The 20943-nt window shown below is 36.3% G+C and overlaps 1 protein-coding gene across 2 annotated transcripts in view; it reads left to right on the plus strand.

Annotated features, from left to right (window-relative positions):
- SLC26A7 (solute carrier family 26 member 7) overlaps positions 1–20718 on the plus strand; it is a 51259-nt gene extending 30541 nt beyond the window's left edge. Inside the window, exons 12-18 of one of the 2 annotated variants that reach the window (XM_039353955.1) lie at positions 1448–1514; positions 2138–2278; positions 5467–5515; positions 6686–6822; positions 9701–9755; positions 9853–9956; positions 14162–14643. In XM_039353955.1, coding sequence (XP_039209889.1) covers positions 1448–1514; positions 2138–2278; positions 5467–5515; positions 6686–6822; positions 9701–9755; positions 9853–9956; positions 14162–14197 — 589 coding nt within the window. In that variant the 3' untranslated portion in view covers positions 14198–14643. Of the gene's footprint in view, positions 1–1447; positions 1515–2137; positions 2279–5466; positions 5516–6685; positions 6823–9700; positions 9756–9852; positions 9957–14161; positions 14644–19735 lie in introns of those variants that run through there. The other variant, XM_039353956.1, reaches the window with a different exon arrangement.
- Positions 20719–20943: the final 225 nt, after the last annotated feature.

A 20943-nucleotide genomic window follows, 5' to 3' on the forward strand; every position in this document is an offset into this window, starting at 1 on the left:
ATGTACATTGCAATAAATGTTCAAATTACCTGCTCTGTAAAATAGATTAGAAATTATAGATAGTCCTTAACTTATGACTATTCAAGCAGAATAATGGCCTCAAAGTTATAATGGCCTCGGAAAAGGTGACTTGCCTCATGCAATTGCTGTTTAAGTGCTTGATAATCAGCTTGCATTTATGACAGTTGCCGTGTCTTGCAGTCATGTGATCACAGTTGGCAACCTTTCCAGCTGTCTTCCAACAAGCAAAGTCAATTGGGTAAGCCAGATTCAGTTAATGACCATGTGGTTGGCTTAACAGCCACATAATTTTCTTAAAAATGGTTGTAAACTTGAGTCTGGTCACATGATGGTTCACTTAATGACTGCACCAATTAGCATCCAAATTCTGATTCCAATTGTGATCGTAAGTCAAGGACTATTATACTTGTTTTGGGGTGAGCAAAACCATATCCGTCCTTCCTTGCTTTGGTAATAGACAGACCCGATACCACATCTTTTTACTTTTGATTAGACATGAGAACTAATTCCCACATTTATATGTGTGACTTTAACTATAATGACTAAGAATTAGACTAAGATCAAGGATCAAAGTAAGCATTACAAGAGAAATGTGAGATTCCCAAGCAAATACAAACTCGAAGATGATCATTTGCAGGGGAAAAAATGGCAATCAAGAGAAAGGTTAAACATCTGCCTGTTGCTCATCTAATCTCCCCTCACCAGTTCATATTTACATTTCTTCTCTTTTGAATGTGTTATTATAATCCAGTGTCCTCCTTCTGTATTAGGCTATCTCCCCAACTTCATGATCTCAGGATGGTCAATGGAGACCTCTGTGCAGTCATAATGTACTATAATGCTAAAGTAAATAGTGATTCTAAATAGCTCTTTAACATTTTAAATTTTTTTACTCCAAGAAGACATGGTGGTGAAGTGGTTAGAATGTAGTATTACAGACTAACTCTGCCCACAGCCTGGAGTTCGATCTTGACTGGCTCAAGGCTGACTCAGACCTTCCATCCTTACAAGATCGATAAAATGAAGACCCAGATTGTTGGGGGCAATATGCTGACTATGTAAACTGCTTAGAGAGTGCTGTATAGCACTATGGAGCTGTACACAAGTCTAAGTACTTTTTCTATTGCTATTGCTAGTACCCTAGCAATTGTTATGGAAATTAAAAAAAGTTATGTAAAATCTATTCGGAGAATGCTTTCATGATCAGCAAGACAACTTAGATAAGTATACTATAATTAGTTTAAATATTGATCATTCTTAGAATATAATATTAATGCTATGGATTAAACATGCAAGCATGTTACACTAGGAAATAATTTACAGCATATGGAACACTTGGAATGGGACCACACAAAAAACACTTGATTTTTAACAAGATTTTCTGTTTCATGTATTTGTTACACATTCTTCTATATATTTGTCACAGAGCAACAACACTCAGCTTGAAGCACGTGAATGAAACAGAATGCAGATTCAAAACAGAAGTAGACTTTGTAAGCTTAATTTTCTTGTTCTTCTTTATCTTTGGAAAAAAAATCTTTGCTCTTCTCCTCTAAAGTTGTTCTATATAGAAATGTAAAGGTTTCAGTTTTTTCCAGATGGCCAAATGTGTGAGGGCTGTGTGTGTGCAGACTTTGGTCACATGTACTCCAAAGGGATGAGAGAAATATGACTTTATTCATCTCACCTGTTCACTCACAATTTAGTGACAATCCTATTTCATGGCAATTCAAGGCATACCCATGGCATTCCCTTAACTTAAAGTATGACAAAATTATTGGAGAGAATAACAGTACTATTGAGGAATTTATGCATCAAGAGCAATTGCTCAGAGTCAATAATTGTAGTGATATCAGATTTTGCAGGGCTGCAAAAATCCAGACTTCCAAGAAAAAAAACAACTCTTCATTGCAGATTAGTACTTTCCCATTATTGTAGCTCAGATCTGTTAGGTCAACTAGTATTATAATTTAACCTAAATTATGTTGTGATTGGTCTATTTGAAAATGCATTTGATTGTGCTCCCAGTATCCATGTGGATAATGTAAGTGTTCTATGTTATAAAGCATTTAAAATATTTTGTTTTCTAAAGTTTGGGGTTTTTTTTATTCTAAAGGAATCTTCACAACCAGTAAAAATAGTGTCAGTCAATAACCCATTAGTCTTTCTGAATGCTAAGAAGTTTTACGCCAATATATTAGAAATAATCCATAAGGAGTGGACATGTCCACAGCAGCTGTCGGAAGATATGACCAAGGTAAGATCCATTTATTAAAGAGAAGGGAAAAGTGAAAATTAACTTGGGCTCCAGATTTGCAGTAAAGTGATTGCGTTTTGTATTGTTGGGAAGAGATCGTGACTAAGAATTTCACACCATATCAAAAGGGGACCTACCATGCTGAGTTGGACTTCTGTTCTCCCCAGCTCACTTTTGCTTACAGTGATCTATAGCATCTTCCAAATTTCTGAGAAGAGTCCTATATGAATCTCTCTGGGATTGAACCTAGACTCTTTCGTTGCCAGGCATTTTCTCTCCTCCCATTCACCCTATCCTACTCCAATAAAAACTCTCAAATTTTATTTCTGAAATATCTAACTAAAGGAGGTGTGAGGGGTGCAATGGCTCAGCAGTTAAGACAGTGGGCTTGTCGGCTGCAAAACTGACAGCACAGGTTTGAGACCTGAGTGCCGTGTGACGAGCTCCCGTTACTTGCCCAGCTCCTGCCCTCTTAGCACTTTGAAAGCATGCAAATGCAAGTAGCTAATTAGGTACGACTTCAGTGGGAAGGTAACAGCATTCCATGCGCTTTTGGCATATAGCCATGCTGGCCACATGGCCACAGAAACATCTACAGACAATGCTGGCACCGTCGACTAAGAAATGAAGATGAGCACCAGCCTCTAGTGTTGGGCATGATTGGACAGGAGAAACCTTTACCTTTATCTTTAAAGGACATGTAAATATGGGAGGAGGTATAAGTAGGTAGTTATCCACGGAACAATGCTGTTTAATAGAGAAAAACATTGCCTCCCCCCAATGAATCCTACTCTTGAAAAACAGTTCTGGATCTGCTAGCACAACACATTTAATTCTATTGCCATAGAAATATTTCTGCTGATTTCACTTAAATGTGGTTAAGAAAAAATAAGATTGATTTTTTTCAAACCAGCAGATGATCCATCACTGTAAGCAGATACTTTGATTATGCCAATGCTTTCTAACCATAAATTTTTTTTTGAGGGTATGGCATTCAATCAATTAAGATTTGAAATGGCCCTAAAAACAGTAATCTGATTAGAATTAGCAGCTAGGATCCAATAGGGCAAGAAATTAAGCCGGATAATTCTGATGCTCAGCAGGAACACCCATACATACACACATGTAGATTAATAAGGCCTCTGTTGAAATTGTACAAATTGTGATGAGTTGTAGAGCTTGCAAAAAGAATGATATTAAACAGGAGGTATGCTGGGAGTGGATGGGTTGATGGACAGAATTAGTCCTTTGAAGATGATTAGGCAAATTCATAGAATGAGTAGCTTTCAGTGTCATTTTAAGTAGTCCTCAGGCATAATACCAGTGGATGTTATCTACTAAAGAGACAACAATAAGTATTTTATAACCTTTCAAAGCTGCCATAAATGATTTAGCTGTTTTCTAAAACTTAATGGATTTGGGGTTTAATGTAGTAGATAGCTATAGAAATAGAAGTGAGGGAATCAAATGGAAGCAAGTTCCTTTCTATTTAAAGCTTGAGAATTTAAATGTATTTTGCTATAGCAGTTATAGATGTGGCTCTTCAATTGTCCAATTATTACCAGAGAAAGTATATTGCACTCAAATAAGAGACTGAGGGCAAAATATGAATCCATCAATACAAATAGAGAAATCTGCCTGCACGACTTCATTGTTCATTTCTGTCTAGAAAAGAGACGCCTTGAAATGCAGTTAGCATTGATGCAAGATACACATCTTGTCAAACAAGGCATACTGTCAGGCTTGAAAGACCAGATCTACACATGGCAGTTCAATTAAACATATTTATTGCTAAAAACCTATGCACAGGAATCTTCTCAACTAAAGATCAGCACTTACTTCCAGTTAGACAAGGGTCAATGGAATTTAAGAGGAGTTGGACTTGGGCTTAGTTCGCTTGTTGCTATGTAAGGATTCTAGGCTGATCCCTCTTTTAACTCTGTCCCCAGATTCTGCTACTCCTTTTTCTACACATACAACTAGTCCTTGCTTACTAACTGTCCTGTTTAATGACTAAAGTTATGGCCAGGCTAAAAATTATTTTTACAATTGGTCTCACACTTATAATTATTGCAGCATCCTCACAGCCACATAATTATCATTTGCATGCTTTCTAGGCCTCTGACAAGCAAAGTCAGTAGAGAAGCTGGCAGTAACATCACAGGTTTTGATCATGTGATGTCTCACTTAACAGCAGCAGATTGTGAGTCTATCACAGTCATGTGTCTCTCTCTTAGCAACTATGTTCCAGTTGTCATTGTTAAGTGAGGAATGCCTGTAGATGCCTTCTGAGCACCCCTTCTGCCTTTCATTTTTCTTCTCAAATACTACCAATCTCTCCCTTCCTGGTTTAAAGCAAATAATACTTTTCTGTTTGTCCTAATCTGATAATCTATGGTTTGAATTTACCTGAAAACAATGATTGAACACCAGAATAAAAACATAATTCCTTTGCAAAGGAAATGCATCAAGCATTGTTTCTCAAAGCAAGAATGGAGCTAGGAAATCAGTGTTGGGGGAAAGTGGGATACATAAACATGAGGGTTTTGAAATCTATCTAGAAACAGTGGCTTGATTTTACCTATGAATCAGGTATGTGTGCCTATGCCTGAATGCTGATAGTTTTACACCTGGAGGGAAGCATGTTGGCTTATTTCATGCACAGTCTCTTAGTTAACTTTAAAATTAATCTACACTTTCCATCCATGTTACTACAGTGAATGAAATAAATAAATAAAATGATTGGGTTTTGCCTCTGTTTCAACGCTGTTCCAGTAAATAATAAAAAAAACCTGGGAAGTATGCAGCTTTCCCATTGTTATTATTCATTATGGGTTAGTTTTGCATCCCAGGTAATAACAATGCTGTAAATTTTCCTCATAGTCTTATCAATTCTTGAAAATGTGATTCTGTAAACATGCTTCTGGGGAAACTGTGTTAAAATTGCCTTTTAGTTTTTGTTTGATCTGTATATAATATGACTTCTTAAATGATAATGTTGTTGCTCTGGTGGCCATTTTCTTGAAGGTCTATCGTGAAGAAACTCTACAATTTCAGAAATAGTGTAAAAATAACTATCAAGGCAAGGCAAATACACTGTATTCATAACAGTCAGAATAACTATTTTTTGAAGCAGAAAATAAGATTTAACATTGCAGACAATCATGCTGTTTTGCTTTTTGTTTCAGCATGAACAAAACATACTACTCACTTCATTATCCAATGGAAACTGCCATGGTGAGTGAATAATTTAAGAAATAATCAGTTTAAAGCTTGCTGCCCCACTCATGCCAACTCCCAGGAGGTCAATCAGCATTATTCCAGGAAAATACCTTTGTGAGCTTCTCTACAAGGTTGGCTCAAAGTGCAACATAGGGAATTTTCTAAGTATAAATGTACAAGATTTTCAAAAATGCCTCACTTTGTAATTCATTGGATTTTATATGGTAAAGTATAAGTAAAGTATGCTATCTTCCTAGAATTGGTTTACTTAGACATATTGTCACACTGTGTTCTCAATGACACTTTTCCCCCCTTAGTACTGTAGACCTATACAGTATAGCTGATATCCCTATTGTATCTGAGGAAAAGGTTGTGAGGGAAGAAGAGCTTGGATTTTCTTAAAGTTTTTCTTAAATGATGAAAACTAGAGAATCCTGTGAATGTTTGAGTGAAACAGCAACAAGCATGTATCAGAAATCCCAAAAGTGCTTTTTAAAAGACAACTGAACTTTCTTGTTTTTTCCCCTGAAAATCTTTTGCTTCTCATCCAAGAACCTTCTTCAGTTCTGAAGTGGGGATATAACCCACAGACTAGCATGTCCTCCAGAGTAATTTCAGTAGTATTTCCTTTTTTAGTGGAACAACCCTACTGCTTAGAACAACCTATTGTTATCTGACTTCCTTGGATTATTGCCATGGTGGCACAGTGGTTGGAATGCAGTATTGCAGCTAATTCTGTCTACTGCCAGCAGTTCTATTCTTATCAACTCAAGATTGATTCAGCCTTCCAGAGTGGGTAAAATGAGAACCCAAATTGTTGGGGGGCAATATTCTGACTCTGTAAACCATTTAGAGACAATAAAGCACTATGGGGCAGTATATAAGTCTAAGTGCTTTTGCTATATACTATATCTCCACATTTAAAGCAGATATTTGCCCTGGATCTTGCTTATTTTCATGGATTATACTTCTAGGAGCAATGGGTTCCTTGTTCATCCTTCAGTTCTTCTAATGTCACTGACCTTGTAGGGAATTAGAAAAATGGCTTATATCTGCAGCCTCAGCAGCTTGACAAATGTGCAGAGTCCACGATCTGGAAGAAAACCCAAAATAATATAGGTTGCCATTCATATTTGTCAATTTGTAGAAAAGATTTATTCATATGGAAATTTCTACCTCTTTCAGAAGGGAATATGGATCCTGCATTTGCTGATCTAAGAAGTTCATCCTTTCAGCAACATCTCACTGAAAGGCACAATCTAATATTTGATTGCAGTGGCTTGACTTTCTTTGACTACACTGGTATCTCTGTACTTATTCAGGTATTTATGATCTTCTATATCTTCACCTTCATCTACTTTTTAAATAAAACTCATTCTACATTTAGTTGGTTGAAATGGATGAACAAGAAACTGTTCACAGAAATAGGTTATCAAGTAATCTCTTCATTGTTTCAGGATGATGATGGCTCCTGCTTTTTGATAAAATATGATTTTGTTCTTTTTTTCCAGTTTCTGTTCCAGAGCTTCTTCCCTTTCCTATAAATATGACTTATCAAAAATCTTTGGCATCTTTGTTCCGCTTGGCTTAGATTTATAGCTGCTGAGAAGTTTACCTAATAAAATCTGAAGAGTGAAACATGCCATTTTTTGCTCCTTATTATTGCTTTGTAATTGAGTGAGAGAGAAACAGTCGAAGATTCAAGCCATATGACATGTCTTGTTTGTATTTTATTTTATTTGTTTTTGGTTTTTGTGGAGAATGTTATTGGGTGTTTCTGAAAATCTTTGCCAGGTTAAAGATGATAAAGTTTCCCCTTAACCAGCCTTCACCTGAGCAGTTTTACTGTCCCTGAAAGTATCAGCAATGGTAATAATAATGGCCATGTACATCTCCTTTACAATGAGCCTTCAAAATGATAATTTTTATATCTGTCAGTTCCCATCCATTTGAGACATTCAAGAATATATTGTCCCAGCAGAAGAAGCTCTCTAAAATTACCTTTAGGGTTGATTTTAAATAAAACTTGGGAAAGAAAAGTAGAGGGAATTCGTGGTATAGGTGTAATAGGTGTAATCTGTTTTCAAACTTTTTTCAATTGTATTCTTGTGTATCAGCACAGCTACCTACAGCCTATTTCGCATTTAAAGTTGCTCAATGGAGAAGACACACTTTGAATACTGTATTAATTGCAATTAGGTAGGGAACAACTACAGGATAATTATTAATGTCATATTCTTTTTGGCTTTTGAGAAACAAAATGCAGGGCAGACTTTCCTCAAACCATTTACTGTATTGCACTTTACAAAGTTGCGTTTGTTATAAAACCATGTTATTTTAGGGAATGTTTATATTATAGAACACCTCCCCCTAGCGGCTATTTGGAATACAACTTGTGATCCCCCCCCCCAAACATGCAATGTAAGGCCTTCAAATAAGTCCAGACAAATGTTTAATTGTTTTCAACTTTTATATATTAGTGGACCATGTAACAGTTGAATCAAACACTGCATCCTTTTTTAGTTTGTAACCCTCTACCATTCAAATTACTCTTTCAGGTCCTTAATATTTTGCTAGATTTTGTCTCTGGATTTCATTTAGTAGCTATGTATTTGGCATTCTATTAATCCTTCCCAATGCTGATATGCCTTTCTTTCTTCTGCATGTAAGAATTGATTTCAGATAAATTATTTCTTGTTTTTTTTGTTCTTTGATTTCTCAAGTTAAAGCACGAGATATAATATACTGTAGATGCTATTATCACTTTATTTTAGACCATGTTCCTGTTCAGCTCATTGCTTTGAAATGCATGGACATTTGTTGAATAAATCATTGCTAAAAAAAAAAAAAAAGATTTTGTAAAGCAAATACAATAGGGAATAGTAGAGTTGTCATTATTCTGTTAGAAAAAAGAGATTATGTTAGATATATGAGACACTGCTGAAGCATTTCTTCAGAGTCTCACTATGGCATAAATTTCGTACTAATTTGCCAAAATTTAATTTTTAGAGGCAGGCATTAAAAAGAATTATATTGCTTTATGCACCCCATCCATCTCATATAATTGACTGTCATTCACTCCTCACTGATTCTCTCCATGTGACCAGACCATTCAATGATTTTTTTTTTGTACTGATCACTTAGTTTTGCATTTAATTCACATACATTCAGCATCCTTTCCTTCTTGAGCCTCTTCATTCTTGTTCCCCATTTACAGTTGTTAAGCAACCGATTCCAACAGCATCAACCTCTGTGCTTCTTCTGTTATACCAACTGTCATTTCATAATACAAGGGGCCCGAACCACAATCTTACTTTATGCATAGCCATTTTTCCTTGCTGTTGAAAAAACATTCTTTCTTTACAACAGGCCACTTCCTACCTCCTACCTTTCTATAAGAATTTCCATATATTAAAATTAGTCTACATTCTACTAAAGTAAAATACTCTGATTTTTAGCACATAAGTATAACTTGCAAATGTTCATTTCATTTTCCCTGTCAAGCACAACTATTCATTGTATTGTACTTTGGGGCAGTCTTTCTCTCTCAGGCCTAGGAAGAAAGCCATGACAAAGCACTTCTGAAAGTGTCAAGAAAATGTGTGGACTTATCCAGGCAATTGGTATGAAAGGAAAATAAAAATAAAAATCCTGTATTAATCCTTAAGCAGCAGAACAAAATTTATCTTAAGTCTTAACAAATGTTCTGAAAGAAAATGATGCAAAGCAAATGAGATAGGAGGCTATGAAAGCAAGTACTATAAGGAGAATGCATAAACCAATTAAGTTTAATTAAAAATAAATCCTCACAATTAGTAAGAAAATTAGATTTAGAAATTAAAGAGTTATTGGCAAAATAAAATAAGACAGACTCCTGAAGTATGCATAAACAAAAAAAGAGCTGAGTGTTTTAGAAATTAATAAAATCTAAAGAGCTTTTTATCTATAGTAAGAATATTACAAATCTTGAAAAAAAAGATTGCTAATAATGACACTGAAAAATGTAGGGTAAATAATAATTTAGAAAAATAGATCGGTGTTTTGGATTATGTTCTCATTCTTTGTCTGCTTGACATAAGAATTAATTGTATTAATGTTATTTATTAACATTGTATTCTTTTGTACTTTTTATTTACATAACAGTTTAAAAATAATGCTTATATTCCTCAATAATATATGTTAATATTTCCTCTCTTTTAGATTTATATGGATGCTCAAAAAAATAATGTAAATGTTTTTCTGGCAAATTGCAAAGGCAGGTATCAATTTTCAGTGAAGATAATTTTTATGAATTATGTTTAATTTGTGGTGTTCCTACTCCTCTTTTACAAAGCCACATTCTCTTATTACAGCTTCTTTGAAAAAGGCATTGAATCTCAATGGAAAGCTAGAATTAGAAAATGCTGTCTTCTATGATTCAGTTTCTTCGGCTGTTTCTGCCATCCAGTTTAGCAGGGTGAGTCTCAGACTATGAGAAAAACAGATGCTATAAGGCTAATAGAGGTTACCTCAAGTCCTCTTTCTAAATTGGAAACCCAATTTACAAACAAATAGGAGAAAGGGAAATGCTCAGTCCTTATGGTTTGTGTGTATGTGTGTTTATGTGTTTACTTATGTGTTTACTTATGTGTGTGTGTGTGTGTATGTGTTTACTGGATGAAATTAATAAAAGAGAGAAGCAACCTAGAACTAAGGAGAAATTTCCCGACAGAACAATTAACCAGTGGAACAACCTGCCTCCAGAAGTTGTGAATGCTCCAACACTGGAAGTTTTTAAGAAGACACTGGGCAACAATTTGTCTGAAATAGTGTAGGGTTTCCTGCCTAAGCAGGGGTTTGAACTAGAAGACCTCCAAGATCATCATCATCATCATCATCATTAATCTAATATTCAAGAACTCTAAGAAAGCAGGTCTATTTCTAGCTTGCATAGTTTATTACCACTGATAGCATCTTTTAATCTCTGAGTGTTGCCATTGGGACTGTTGTTACCTACAATAGTGAAGTTCATACATGAATTAAAGATTATGTGAACTTTGAAATCCCCCTTTCCCTGCTAATTTCATTGGGTGGCTTGAGATTTTATGAGTTGAGAAGGGTGAGTTATGGCTTTCCAATCCACTCTTCTTGCTGTACCATCTTATGAATCTATGGACTCATCCTCATATTCCACTTATCATAAAGTATTGAAGAATATGACATCACCTTTGAAGAGTATTGAAGAATATGACATCACCTTTGTCTCATTCCCAGTCTCCCAGAGAAGCAGCTTAGATTTGTTTTTCTGATGTTAAAGTGAAGTTTTCCCTCTTCTCCTAGCACTCACCTTTTTGTATAAATGATCTACATCTAACCAATGATAGGTTCAATGACACTCAGTGGCTGAGATGTACTCACTTCTTATTGGCCATTATAGGTGGCTGTGGGTATGCATCCCTTCATCTGGTTTCTTGACACTGTTTTCCAGATCTGTTTGCTTTTGGTACCAGCAGCTAAGTTTTTTACAACTAGGATTTTCAAAATAGGCACCTCTCTCCACCTTACCTCCACTCCTCTAAGAGCTGGAAGTAAGTTTATCTTTTTTCACCAATTCTTCAGTTACTAGGAGCTACACTGTGGGATTGGAGAGCTGGTAGGTATTTTCCAATTCCATCCAGTTTTGGCATCTCACCCAACACTGGAACTATTCTTGAGGAGCTGACGGTTTTGTGCCAGTCTCTCTGATTGCATAGGGATGAACCTGCAATTAGACATCTAGTAGGGAAGTACACAGTTCCCCACAGCCAGCACCACTGACTAGCTGTGGGGAACTGATAGAACTGACCAGAAGGATACAGGTATGTCCTTGACTTACAGCTGTTTGTGTAACGGTTGTTTGAAGTTGACGGCCTTTGAAATAGTGACCTATGACTCCTCCTCAAAGTTATGACCGTTACACCATCCCCACAGTCACATGATCACAATTTGGATGCTTGGTCCCATCATCTCATTTGTTTTGCCCTTTCATTCATTAATGTTTCCAACCCATCCACCAAATGATAAAAGTAGTTTACAACTTCTGTGAGGAAAAAAGCATTATGCATATTTCTGTTGGAATCTATATAATTGAACATAAACTATGATTTTGTGTGTGCAGTTTTATGAGGCGTAAATTTATTTTGTAATGCAACCTCCTATAAGCTTCTTTTCTGTAACTAAACTACATCTTCAGGCTATGTAGAGCATTTCCGTTTTTATTGTTTTAGATATATGAGTGGGTCTGAGCTTAAGAATCAGTCCCCTTCAAAAGAAAAATGCAAAACTAATTAATGAGTTGTTACCTTCTTTTTCTCTATCTTATTACCATAAACCAGGGCTTTTTTTCTCATAGAATGCCTAGAACGGAGTTCCGGCACCTGTTTTGGATGGAACCTTGTAGGCTAGGCAAGGAGGGTTATATGACGTGTGTGAGTTCTGGCACCTTTTTTTTTTTTTTTTTTTAGAAAAAAAACACTGCCATAAACATTCCTGTAAGTTAAACAAACCTAACTATTCTGCCTTTCCCATTGAAGTTACTTAACTTTGATCAACCAAAGTTAAGAAATTTAGTGACATTTGTTTAGATGTATTACAGAATAGAGGGCACATCATACTTAACCATTCAAACCTCCGCCCTTGCTTTTCCTTATATAAAGTAAAGAATCAAGAAAAAAAAATAATAAACATTTTCCTGAAGATTCCCTTAGTAGCAAAAAATAAGGACAGATAATACTGCAGCTGTTATTTATAGCCATGCAATAATCTTGGAATTAACTCTACGGTTTATCCCCTACTTCCTAAATCAAACAATCACAATCATGATTATTGCAAATTATTGTTAGAGACTCCAGAGATACGGTAGATATGTAATTTAATGAACAGGCCCAGTGCCAATCAAATGCTAGGGCCCACTGCAATTGATGTGAATAATCTACATCTGCCAAGTTGGATTTCACTCAGTTTCTCATTTTTCTAGTTCTATATTTAGTCCATCTTGTTTCTCCATCAATTTCAGTGAAAAAAATAAACAAACATGAAAATGTTTATTCAGTTATGTGCTCATTTCCTGATTATATATATTTTAGACACATTTCCTCGTACACTTATTTGTGCAAAGAATTTTATTATGCCTTTTTCTGTGTATCGTTAGCAAATGAAGTGTAAAATTTGAGAAAGGGTTGTTGTCAACACATAACAGCACTGGAATAGGTTTGCAAAGTGTGAATGAATTAACTCAGTAGCACAGTTGGCTACATGATCTGCCTACCTACCAGCTGGTAGGTAATGAGATGATGGGAAGGAAAGGTAAAACTTACTAATGATAGATTTCTTAGAAGATAAGAACATCAGTAAATTTCAGGGTTTAGCAGCTTGAAGACTTGAAGTGCAGGAACTGCCTTCATTCATGACATTGAACTGCAAGATGGGTGGCAAATAAATTTATTTAATAAATCAATAAAATAAGATAGTCTTGATTTGGATTTAGTTATCCATGATGCATGCCTGATTCTGATAGCTGTTCACTAAATAAAGGATCTTACTGTCTTTTCCTCAGATTGTAGGTGTCAAATCTCAGCAATCAGCAGTCAGCAGAGCCAGTGACTTCTTTATCTCAAGAACTGAGTTAAAGGACTCCCTTGCACTTAGTCGTTCAGTCTCTAGTCAGCTCATATTTGGGCTATTGTAATGCACTCTACATGGAGCATTTGGAGGCTACAGCTGGCGCAGGCAGTTTTGCCCCCCCCCCAAGAACGGCCCCAGTTGCACCACTGCTCCGCGAGCTGCATTGGTTGTCTGTTTGCTTCCGGGTGCAATTCAAGGTGTTGGTGATCACTTTTAAAACCCTTCATGGCACGGATCCAGGTTATGTGAGGGACTGTCTCACCCCACTGGGATTGGTCCATCCCACTTGTGCTGACAGAGAAGGCATGCTGCAGGTCAGGTCAGCCCAATTATTCTGACTGGTGGGGTCCAGGAGGAGGGCCTTCTTTGCTGTTGCTCCTGTCCCCCTGGAACATATTGCCCCCTGATGTGAGGTTGACCTAACCATCCTATCCTTTCTTAAGAGCCTAAAGACCTGGCTCTGCCAGTTGGCCTGGAGGCCCAGTGGGGGAACAGCATAGTGGAGGTGGTTGATCGAGTAACAACAGATCTCGCCTCCCCCATTCTTCCCCCGCCCTCCCCATGTGTCCTTGATTTTAATCTCTGGTTTTAATCTATACAGTTTTTAATGTACATGTATTTTTTATGTCTGTAAGCCACCCAGGGTTACCTTATGGTAAGATGGGCAGCCAATACATTTTATTTATAAACAACCAAACAAACAAACTGGAAGTCTTCTGAACATTTGCTGGCTGGAAATTATAGGAGCTGTAATCCACTACATATGGAGGACAGCAGGTTGGAGAAGCTTGGTTTATATTACACTTTTTTCTTGCAATGGAGAATACACCTCTCTTTCATTGTAAATAGGAAGCTTGATTTTAGCACTGTTTCATTTTTCAAAGAGATAATGAGAGGTGGGGGGAGGGAGAGGTGATAGATAGAAATATGCATGTACATGTGAGGGAGATCTGCGGTTAAGAAATACAAAATATAAATAAATGTGCACACAGTAAAATGACTTTATTTTTTACATTTCAGAACTTTTGCAAGTTTAATGAACGTACTGAGATTTGATGCCAATCTGATTCCAGTCTGTCTATCAAATTGCCCACTTACAGAAGGAATGGTGCCAAAGAATTTCTTCAGATGTTTAAACATGGGATTTTGTTGGTGATAATTGCTAAGTATATTTAACAAACCAACAGCAGCCATGTTTTCTGCCTATATTTCCTGAAGATTTTTCTCTGAATTAAGTTCAGTGGCAGGGTTTATTTTTATAAACTTAGATTCTTCTTCAATGATCACATATTTTTCTATGCATGAAGAGTTAAGAATAGAAAGCAATTTAAGATACTACTGTGATGTATGCTATTTTAGCTGTCTTATTACAATTTAAAAGTATAGGTTTGTGCAGAAAAGAATGCAACATCATTGAATTTTGTAGTGCAATGTATCTAAGCCAAAATCTGTCATTTTTTACGTGCAATTGCAAACTGAAATAAAAAGCCATTTTTATTAAATATCTGAAATTAACAATCATATCTTGCCACTTTCACATTCTGCTAAATACATTGAAGTTATTATTTTGAATTTTGCCTCTTTGTTGCGTTGTTTTAAATGAGAGTAGCCAAGGGATTGTTGCAACTTTGAAAGGCCAAATGTAACTATAGCAAAGCCAGACCTATTTCCTATCATCCACCTAGCATGGGATGAAGCTTCTATCATTCATATGAAGGTATCTTTTAATTTAAAAAATTCCCTCATCAACAACTGCTGAATCAGTAAATGTCCTTATCAAGGCAAGCAATAAAAACAGCACATTTTGGTGTGCACAGAGCCATGTCTTATTTATCTTCATTTAATTTACTTTCTTCCCCATAATTATGTATTGCTTTTTAATTTTGGACTGTTGGGAATGTAAGTTAAAGTAGCACCATTAAGTTCATCAGAATATACTAATATAAAATGTTTGGGAGGATCTAAACAAGACTTATTTTTAAACTACATTGTAAAGGAAAGAATCTGTATTTTCATATCAATATATTTGCATGAGAAGAGCTAAAGTGATCTGCATACACACAGGAAGAACTATTATAACCGTAAGACCTTCCCTTTAGTACAAAAACTGTGAAAAAGTAATCAAAACCTTGTAGTTAGCTTTAAGTTTGAATGAAACCATGATTTGTTTGAAACAGGAGATGCTTTTGATCTATCCTTATGATCAGATGTGGTATGCAGAAAATATAAAACTAAATACATGTATACATCAACATTTTCTGTGTGCAGTCAAGACAAAAGTATTTTTTTCTCAACCCTTGGGTAAACCTGAAAAATACCTTCACAAAAGCATTTGCTTGAGATGCCTCATTTAGTATGTCTTCATTTAGTTAAATGTTATTGTCTGATCTCCCATTGGGCTGTATTACTTCTCATCAGCAAGGGGGGGGGGCAGTGGTTCCAAAGAGCCTGCAGGTGTTCAACAATTAAATCTTTTAGACTGGATTTTTTTAGGCTGAAGCTAACAAAGATGAAGTTCAGTTAAAGACAGTCCATAACAAAGGGTCCAGCAGCAATGAACTCAAAGATTTCTGTTTGTTGTTTTGAAAATAGTTTGTGTGACTTGTAAAACTAGTGGTATAATGTTGATTAAAATCCAGTCAATGGAAAATATATTTCTATATTGGGTGTGGAGGACTAGCCCATTCAATTTTCTTCCTGTCTCGAAAGTCCACATTATCCCCAGGCCGTGGCTTTTCTGCTCTTCTGCATTCTGAAAAAGACCAGCAAAATACAAAAGAGAAGGGTAAGAGGACAAGGCATTGTGCATTGTTATTTTTATGTCATAATCCAATCTGGGTTCCATTAAGGCAGTGTTTCTCAACCTCATCAGCTTTAAGATATGTGGATTCCAACTCCCAAAATTGCCCATCCAGTATTCCGGAAGTTGAAGTCCACACATTTTAAAATTGCTGATGGTGAGAAACACTGCACTAAGGTATGTAGATAAGGAAGGGTTCAGAAACTAAAGCCACACTACCCACTATGCTTCTTCTTTCTAAACCTTCAGTTTGTCTTGTTACATTTCCCATAGCAGAGGAAGGCATCTTTCAAGGAAAGAATTAAACTCCAGTACAGATATAATTAGATATAATTAGAGCTGTAACATAATCCAAACTGGACACGGAATAATCTGAACTATTGTCCATATCAGACACTTTGTTATTCTTCTGAAGCTGATTCAAGAATTGGGAGGTTTTCACATCATTTTTCATTATGGAGCTATAATCAGTAACAGATGTTACTAATAAAAAGTGCATAAGGTGATGTGTCCAATTTCTGCCAATTCTCCAATTGTAATTCTTCCAACAGTATCCCATATTTTTGAAAACCATCCAGAGTTCTGCAGGCATAATGGGAAGGGTTAGCAAAAACAAAAATGCCAACTTGCTGAAGAAATTATAGCTAGAACCCCACAAACATTTGTTCAATATATAGGCAAGTTAACTGAAAATTCAACTATGGGCAGTTCAACATTTTCCCTCTGCTAGCCCTTATTATGGTTATGATCAGTCAATGTGCCAAGAATGTAGAGAGCTCCAGGCAGTCACACTTAAATTGCCTCATATTGTGTTTGATTATGTCAGTTGTTTACATTGATGATGTCTGCAGAAAATAGGGTTCATTTTCTAAACTGGCATTCTTGAAGGGTCAGTTAAATTACAGGTGGGTATAAATTCAAACAATAACAACCAGAAACCTTCCCCTCCCCTCCCATAGGATCTAAGTCTTTTAACTGCTTCTTTTGTTTTAATTCATAGAGGTAGAACAAGTCTAATTAGAATAGAAATGAGGAGAGATCATTTTTAAAGAGAGCAAAGTAATATTTAGCTATCATCTCTGACATAATGATAGTCTTTTGTACCTAAAATATATTAAATGTTATTTGGACATGCAGTAACAGATTACTGGCTGATTTGTAGTGTGTATTCTGCCATTCTTCATTTTAACATGGGTCATTGAGTAAACCAGAGTTGGAGAGATTACACAACAATTATCCTAATAAACCACAATGGTAACATATGGACAAACTAGAAACTGAAAAACAATCTATAGCTTGTCTTAGGACATTATGTTACTGAGTTTTAGCTGGAATGCTATTTATGGACTAAGCCCACAGATACAATCAATATTTCACAAAAAGTGACAATGGACATAAAATCATGGGGTTTGTTTATGTATACATATATATGGTGTGCGTGTATGTATATGTATGTGTGTGTGTGTAAATATATATCTTCTGGAGGAAGCAAGAGAGTTAGATTGAGGAAGGAGAAGGTTAACTTGACTAAGGAGCACTATAGCATTGTGAGAGTAGGCCTGCTCCTTTTCTAGGTATGCTGTAATGTAGCACACATAGCCAAAGTGTGGCACAATTTCATTTTGACAAAAGTAGCAGCTTCTTGCTGACACTTCTGTTGACAGAGTATGCTCAGCCATAACCTGCCAAATATTTTTGCACTGTTTTTTGCACTGTAAAAAATGCCAGGGAGATAAACAAAAATTATGGGCAATTTCTTTCCTTATCTCTAAGTTTTAAAAGATGAAACATGTATTTAAGTCCCATCTCATTCATTTTATGAAACATTAAAGGCAAAATATATAGTTGCAACTCCTTTATCCTCACAAAAAAACCTTGGGAAGTAAATTAGATACAGAATGGGTCCTAGATTACCCACTAAACTGATGTGAATCAAGGTCTCCCCAGTCTGGTCTGGCATTCTATACTAAAAGACTGGTTTAAATAATTGATAATATCTCTTCCATTTGTTAAGTGGAATTATTGATTATCAAAGCCAACAGGGAAATGAAACAGATAGACATTCAATACAGATAACTTTCTAGTGAAGGATACTTGTTCTACAGTGCAGTTGAACCCAAAGGATTATTAAGTAATGTGTGAAAGACTTGAGAATTGGAGAAGTGGATTTGCTTATTGCATTTATTATGGATGGAATATTGTGTTATTGTACTTTTTAGTTATGAAACAATTAAGTGATATAAGAAGCTTGTCTTGCATTTCATTTTTTCAGGTTGGCAGTTTTATGTTTTCCACACTTCTAGGCCCATCCTAAGGAAAGAGTTTATGAAAGAAGACCCACTAGCAGTCCTGGTATCATTACAAAGAAAAAATTATCCCCTTGAGAAAATTACTGATGAATTTTTCCTTCTCCTATAGTAATTCAGAACACTTGTCTAGCCAGCTTCACTGCCTGCAAATCGAGAGAATGTTGTCTATCTGCAGCTTACTTTTATTGTTATAATATTGAATAATTGAATAACTAAACTGATACGATTTATCAATCCCTTACCCCAAAATAAATAACAGCCTTGAATTTTAATGCTTTTGCAAACAAGTGTCAGAAGAATGTTGCTTTGGCACACTGAAACAAACAATACTTTAACATTATTCTAATGTAGATTTTTAAGTGCAAATGATCAGTTACATTTATTAAGAATACCGACTTAACAAAGGGGCTGATACTGAATAAACTAAATGTTGCTATGAATCCCTAGGACACAACATCTGCTCCATAAAATTTAACTCAGCCATTCCAACAATTTGTCTCCACGATGTTACTTTATAGTTTCTCAAAAGAGCTACTTTTCTCCTCAGGACACAGAGATTTTCAGACAGCCTTCCAGAGGCCAAATGTCTTTGTCAGTTCTCTAAGCAAAGTAAGTTTGAGGCAGATGACAGAAATACCATATTAACATGAGAAGAAAAGACTATTTGCTCATTAAAAGGAGGAAATATAAATATTTTTATTTCTTCTTTCCCTGAGACTCAGAAAGATCCCTTCCCATATTTGCATTGTACTGATTTCTGCCTACACAATGAGCTTAGTTATTTTATGTGTTCCAGTTAGCAGTTTAGCTGATGTGCAAATGGTCGCCATTCTAATTGGAGATTCTTCCTCTGGCATTTCAGAGAGCAGCATATGTTGCTATTGCTTGTGACTGATTGTCCGCAGCACCAGGATCCATAGGCTGAAAGTTCCATTAGTCTAAACCTTACAATTACGCTTTCCTTCTCAAGGAAAAGAAGGAAAAAATGGAAACAGCAGCAACTTTTCTCCATAACTTGAGACTGTGCTATCCCTCTCACTCATGCACACATATAATTGGTAGGCTTATTAATGTTCCCCAGCAATTCCCTTCACTAAAAACCCAGAACTGTCCCAATTAAATCCAACCCAAAGCAGATCAACATTAGTCCACAGAGCAATGGCAAGTGAGTCCACTTGAAAGTTTCCCAATCAAGACAAATCTACCAAGCAAAATTAAATCCATAACACAAGTGGATTCACAGGGCCAGAAAACTCCAGAGTTCCCAAGGCATGATCCAAAGGCAAGGCATGGTTTCAATCCAAAGCAAGGCAGGAATCACAATGACCAGGGACTGCGCACCTAGGAAATGAATGCATTGTTCCAGATTGTCTCCATCTGTTTGCTATGCTAAATAGCCAGTTTTTGGTGCAGCCCATCAAGAGAAATGCAAGCTATTTGGCTGACCTTTATTGTTCCTGCCTTTTCTCTGCCTTGTGTTCTCAGATCAGGTGCAGAAGCAGTTCCTCCTCATCACTAACCAGTTGTAGCTGTGTGCTTTCTCCACCTGAAGCCTGAGGACTGTTCTGCTGCAGTTGCGCTTCAGCTAAATGACTGTCAGCTGACTGCTTGGAGTCACTGATCTACTCCCATCTTGATGTGCCTGGGACTGGTTCATCCTCCTCTGAACTGATATCTGGAGAGGTATCTGGAGACACATCTGGGGGGAGGGTTATCACAGAGGCTTGCTTTCTGCCTTTGCTTCAAGGATTATTCAGGATAGTGTTTACATGTTAATGATTCTTTACAGAAGTTTATATTTGGTTGTGCAGAACATTAAGCGGGAAGCTGATGAAAATTGTTCTTGTGTAAATGCATATACTGCTCAATTGCAAAGACTCCCAACAACTTACAGCAATCAAATACATAAAAACATAAGATCAAATAATCACTCAATTCCATCAGAGTTGCAGATAGTCCTTAGCATATAACTAGTGGAGCCTGTCCAGTTACTGCCAGGTTTTAGCAAAGTAGTCATAAACTGTGGTTACATGACTCCTCCCCATGATGGCTGCTGAATGGTAAGGGAATTTTTCTGTCTAGCTGATGAACTGCTGATTTTTCTGCCAAAGCTGATTTGGCCCAAGACAGCTTTTGGATGATCCAAGATGGCTTCCAGATGACAGTGAACCCATCTGGGAGGAGGAATCTTGAAGACTGCAGTTCCCTGTGGGAGTGGTCAAAAAATCACCATCATCTATCTTTCTTCTCAGCAATTCATTTTCTTAAGCATGCCTGGATTTTAGCTTCAGTTTTTTTAAGTTTCTGCTTTTCTTTGCTTTTTATCTTTAAAAGCTAACTGGCTGGCAGAATGCTGATTTTTTTTATAACCTTCTGATAGACTCTAGTTCTCTGAAGAAGCTTCTTGAATGAGAAGTGAAACATTTTCAAGAAAAAAAACCCAAGAAAGTCCAATTACCTTTTGGAAAATCACTTTTAGGGCTTTCTAAGAAGATGGTAAGAATTTGTTTACAGTAACATCAGAATTCTGTACCAACAGAATTTGTTAGTACAATAATGGCAGACAGAAACTGTTGGCTCTGAATACTGGACAGATATGCTTAATTCCTGCTATGAATAGGCTTTTTACCCTCAATATGTTGTAACTTAACATTGTTTTTGTTTCTTTCCTTTTGTTTTTCTTTTTTGGGCCT

Source organism: Crotalus tigris, unplaced genomic scaffold (assembly GCF_016545835.1).
Source record: "Crotalus tigris isolate CLP2741 ecotype Arizona unplaced genomic scaffold, ASM1654583v1 scf7180000018541.849907, whole genome shotgun sequence".
Taxonomy (NCBI): Eukaryota; Metazoa; Chordata; class Lepidosauria; order Squamata; family Viperidae; genus Crotalus; species Crotalus tigris.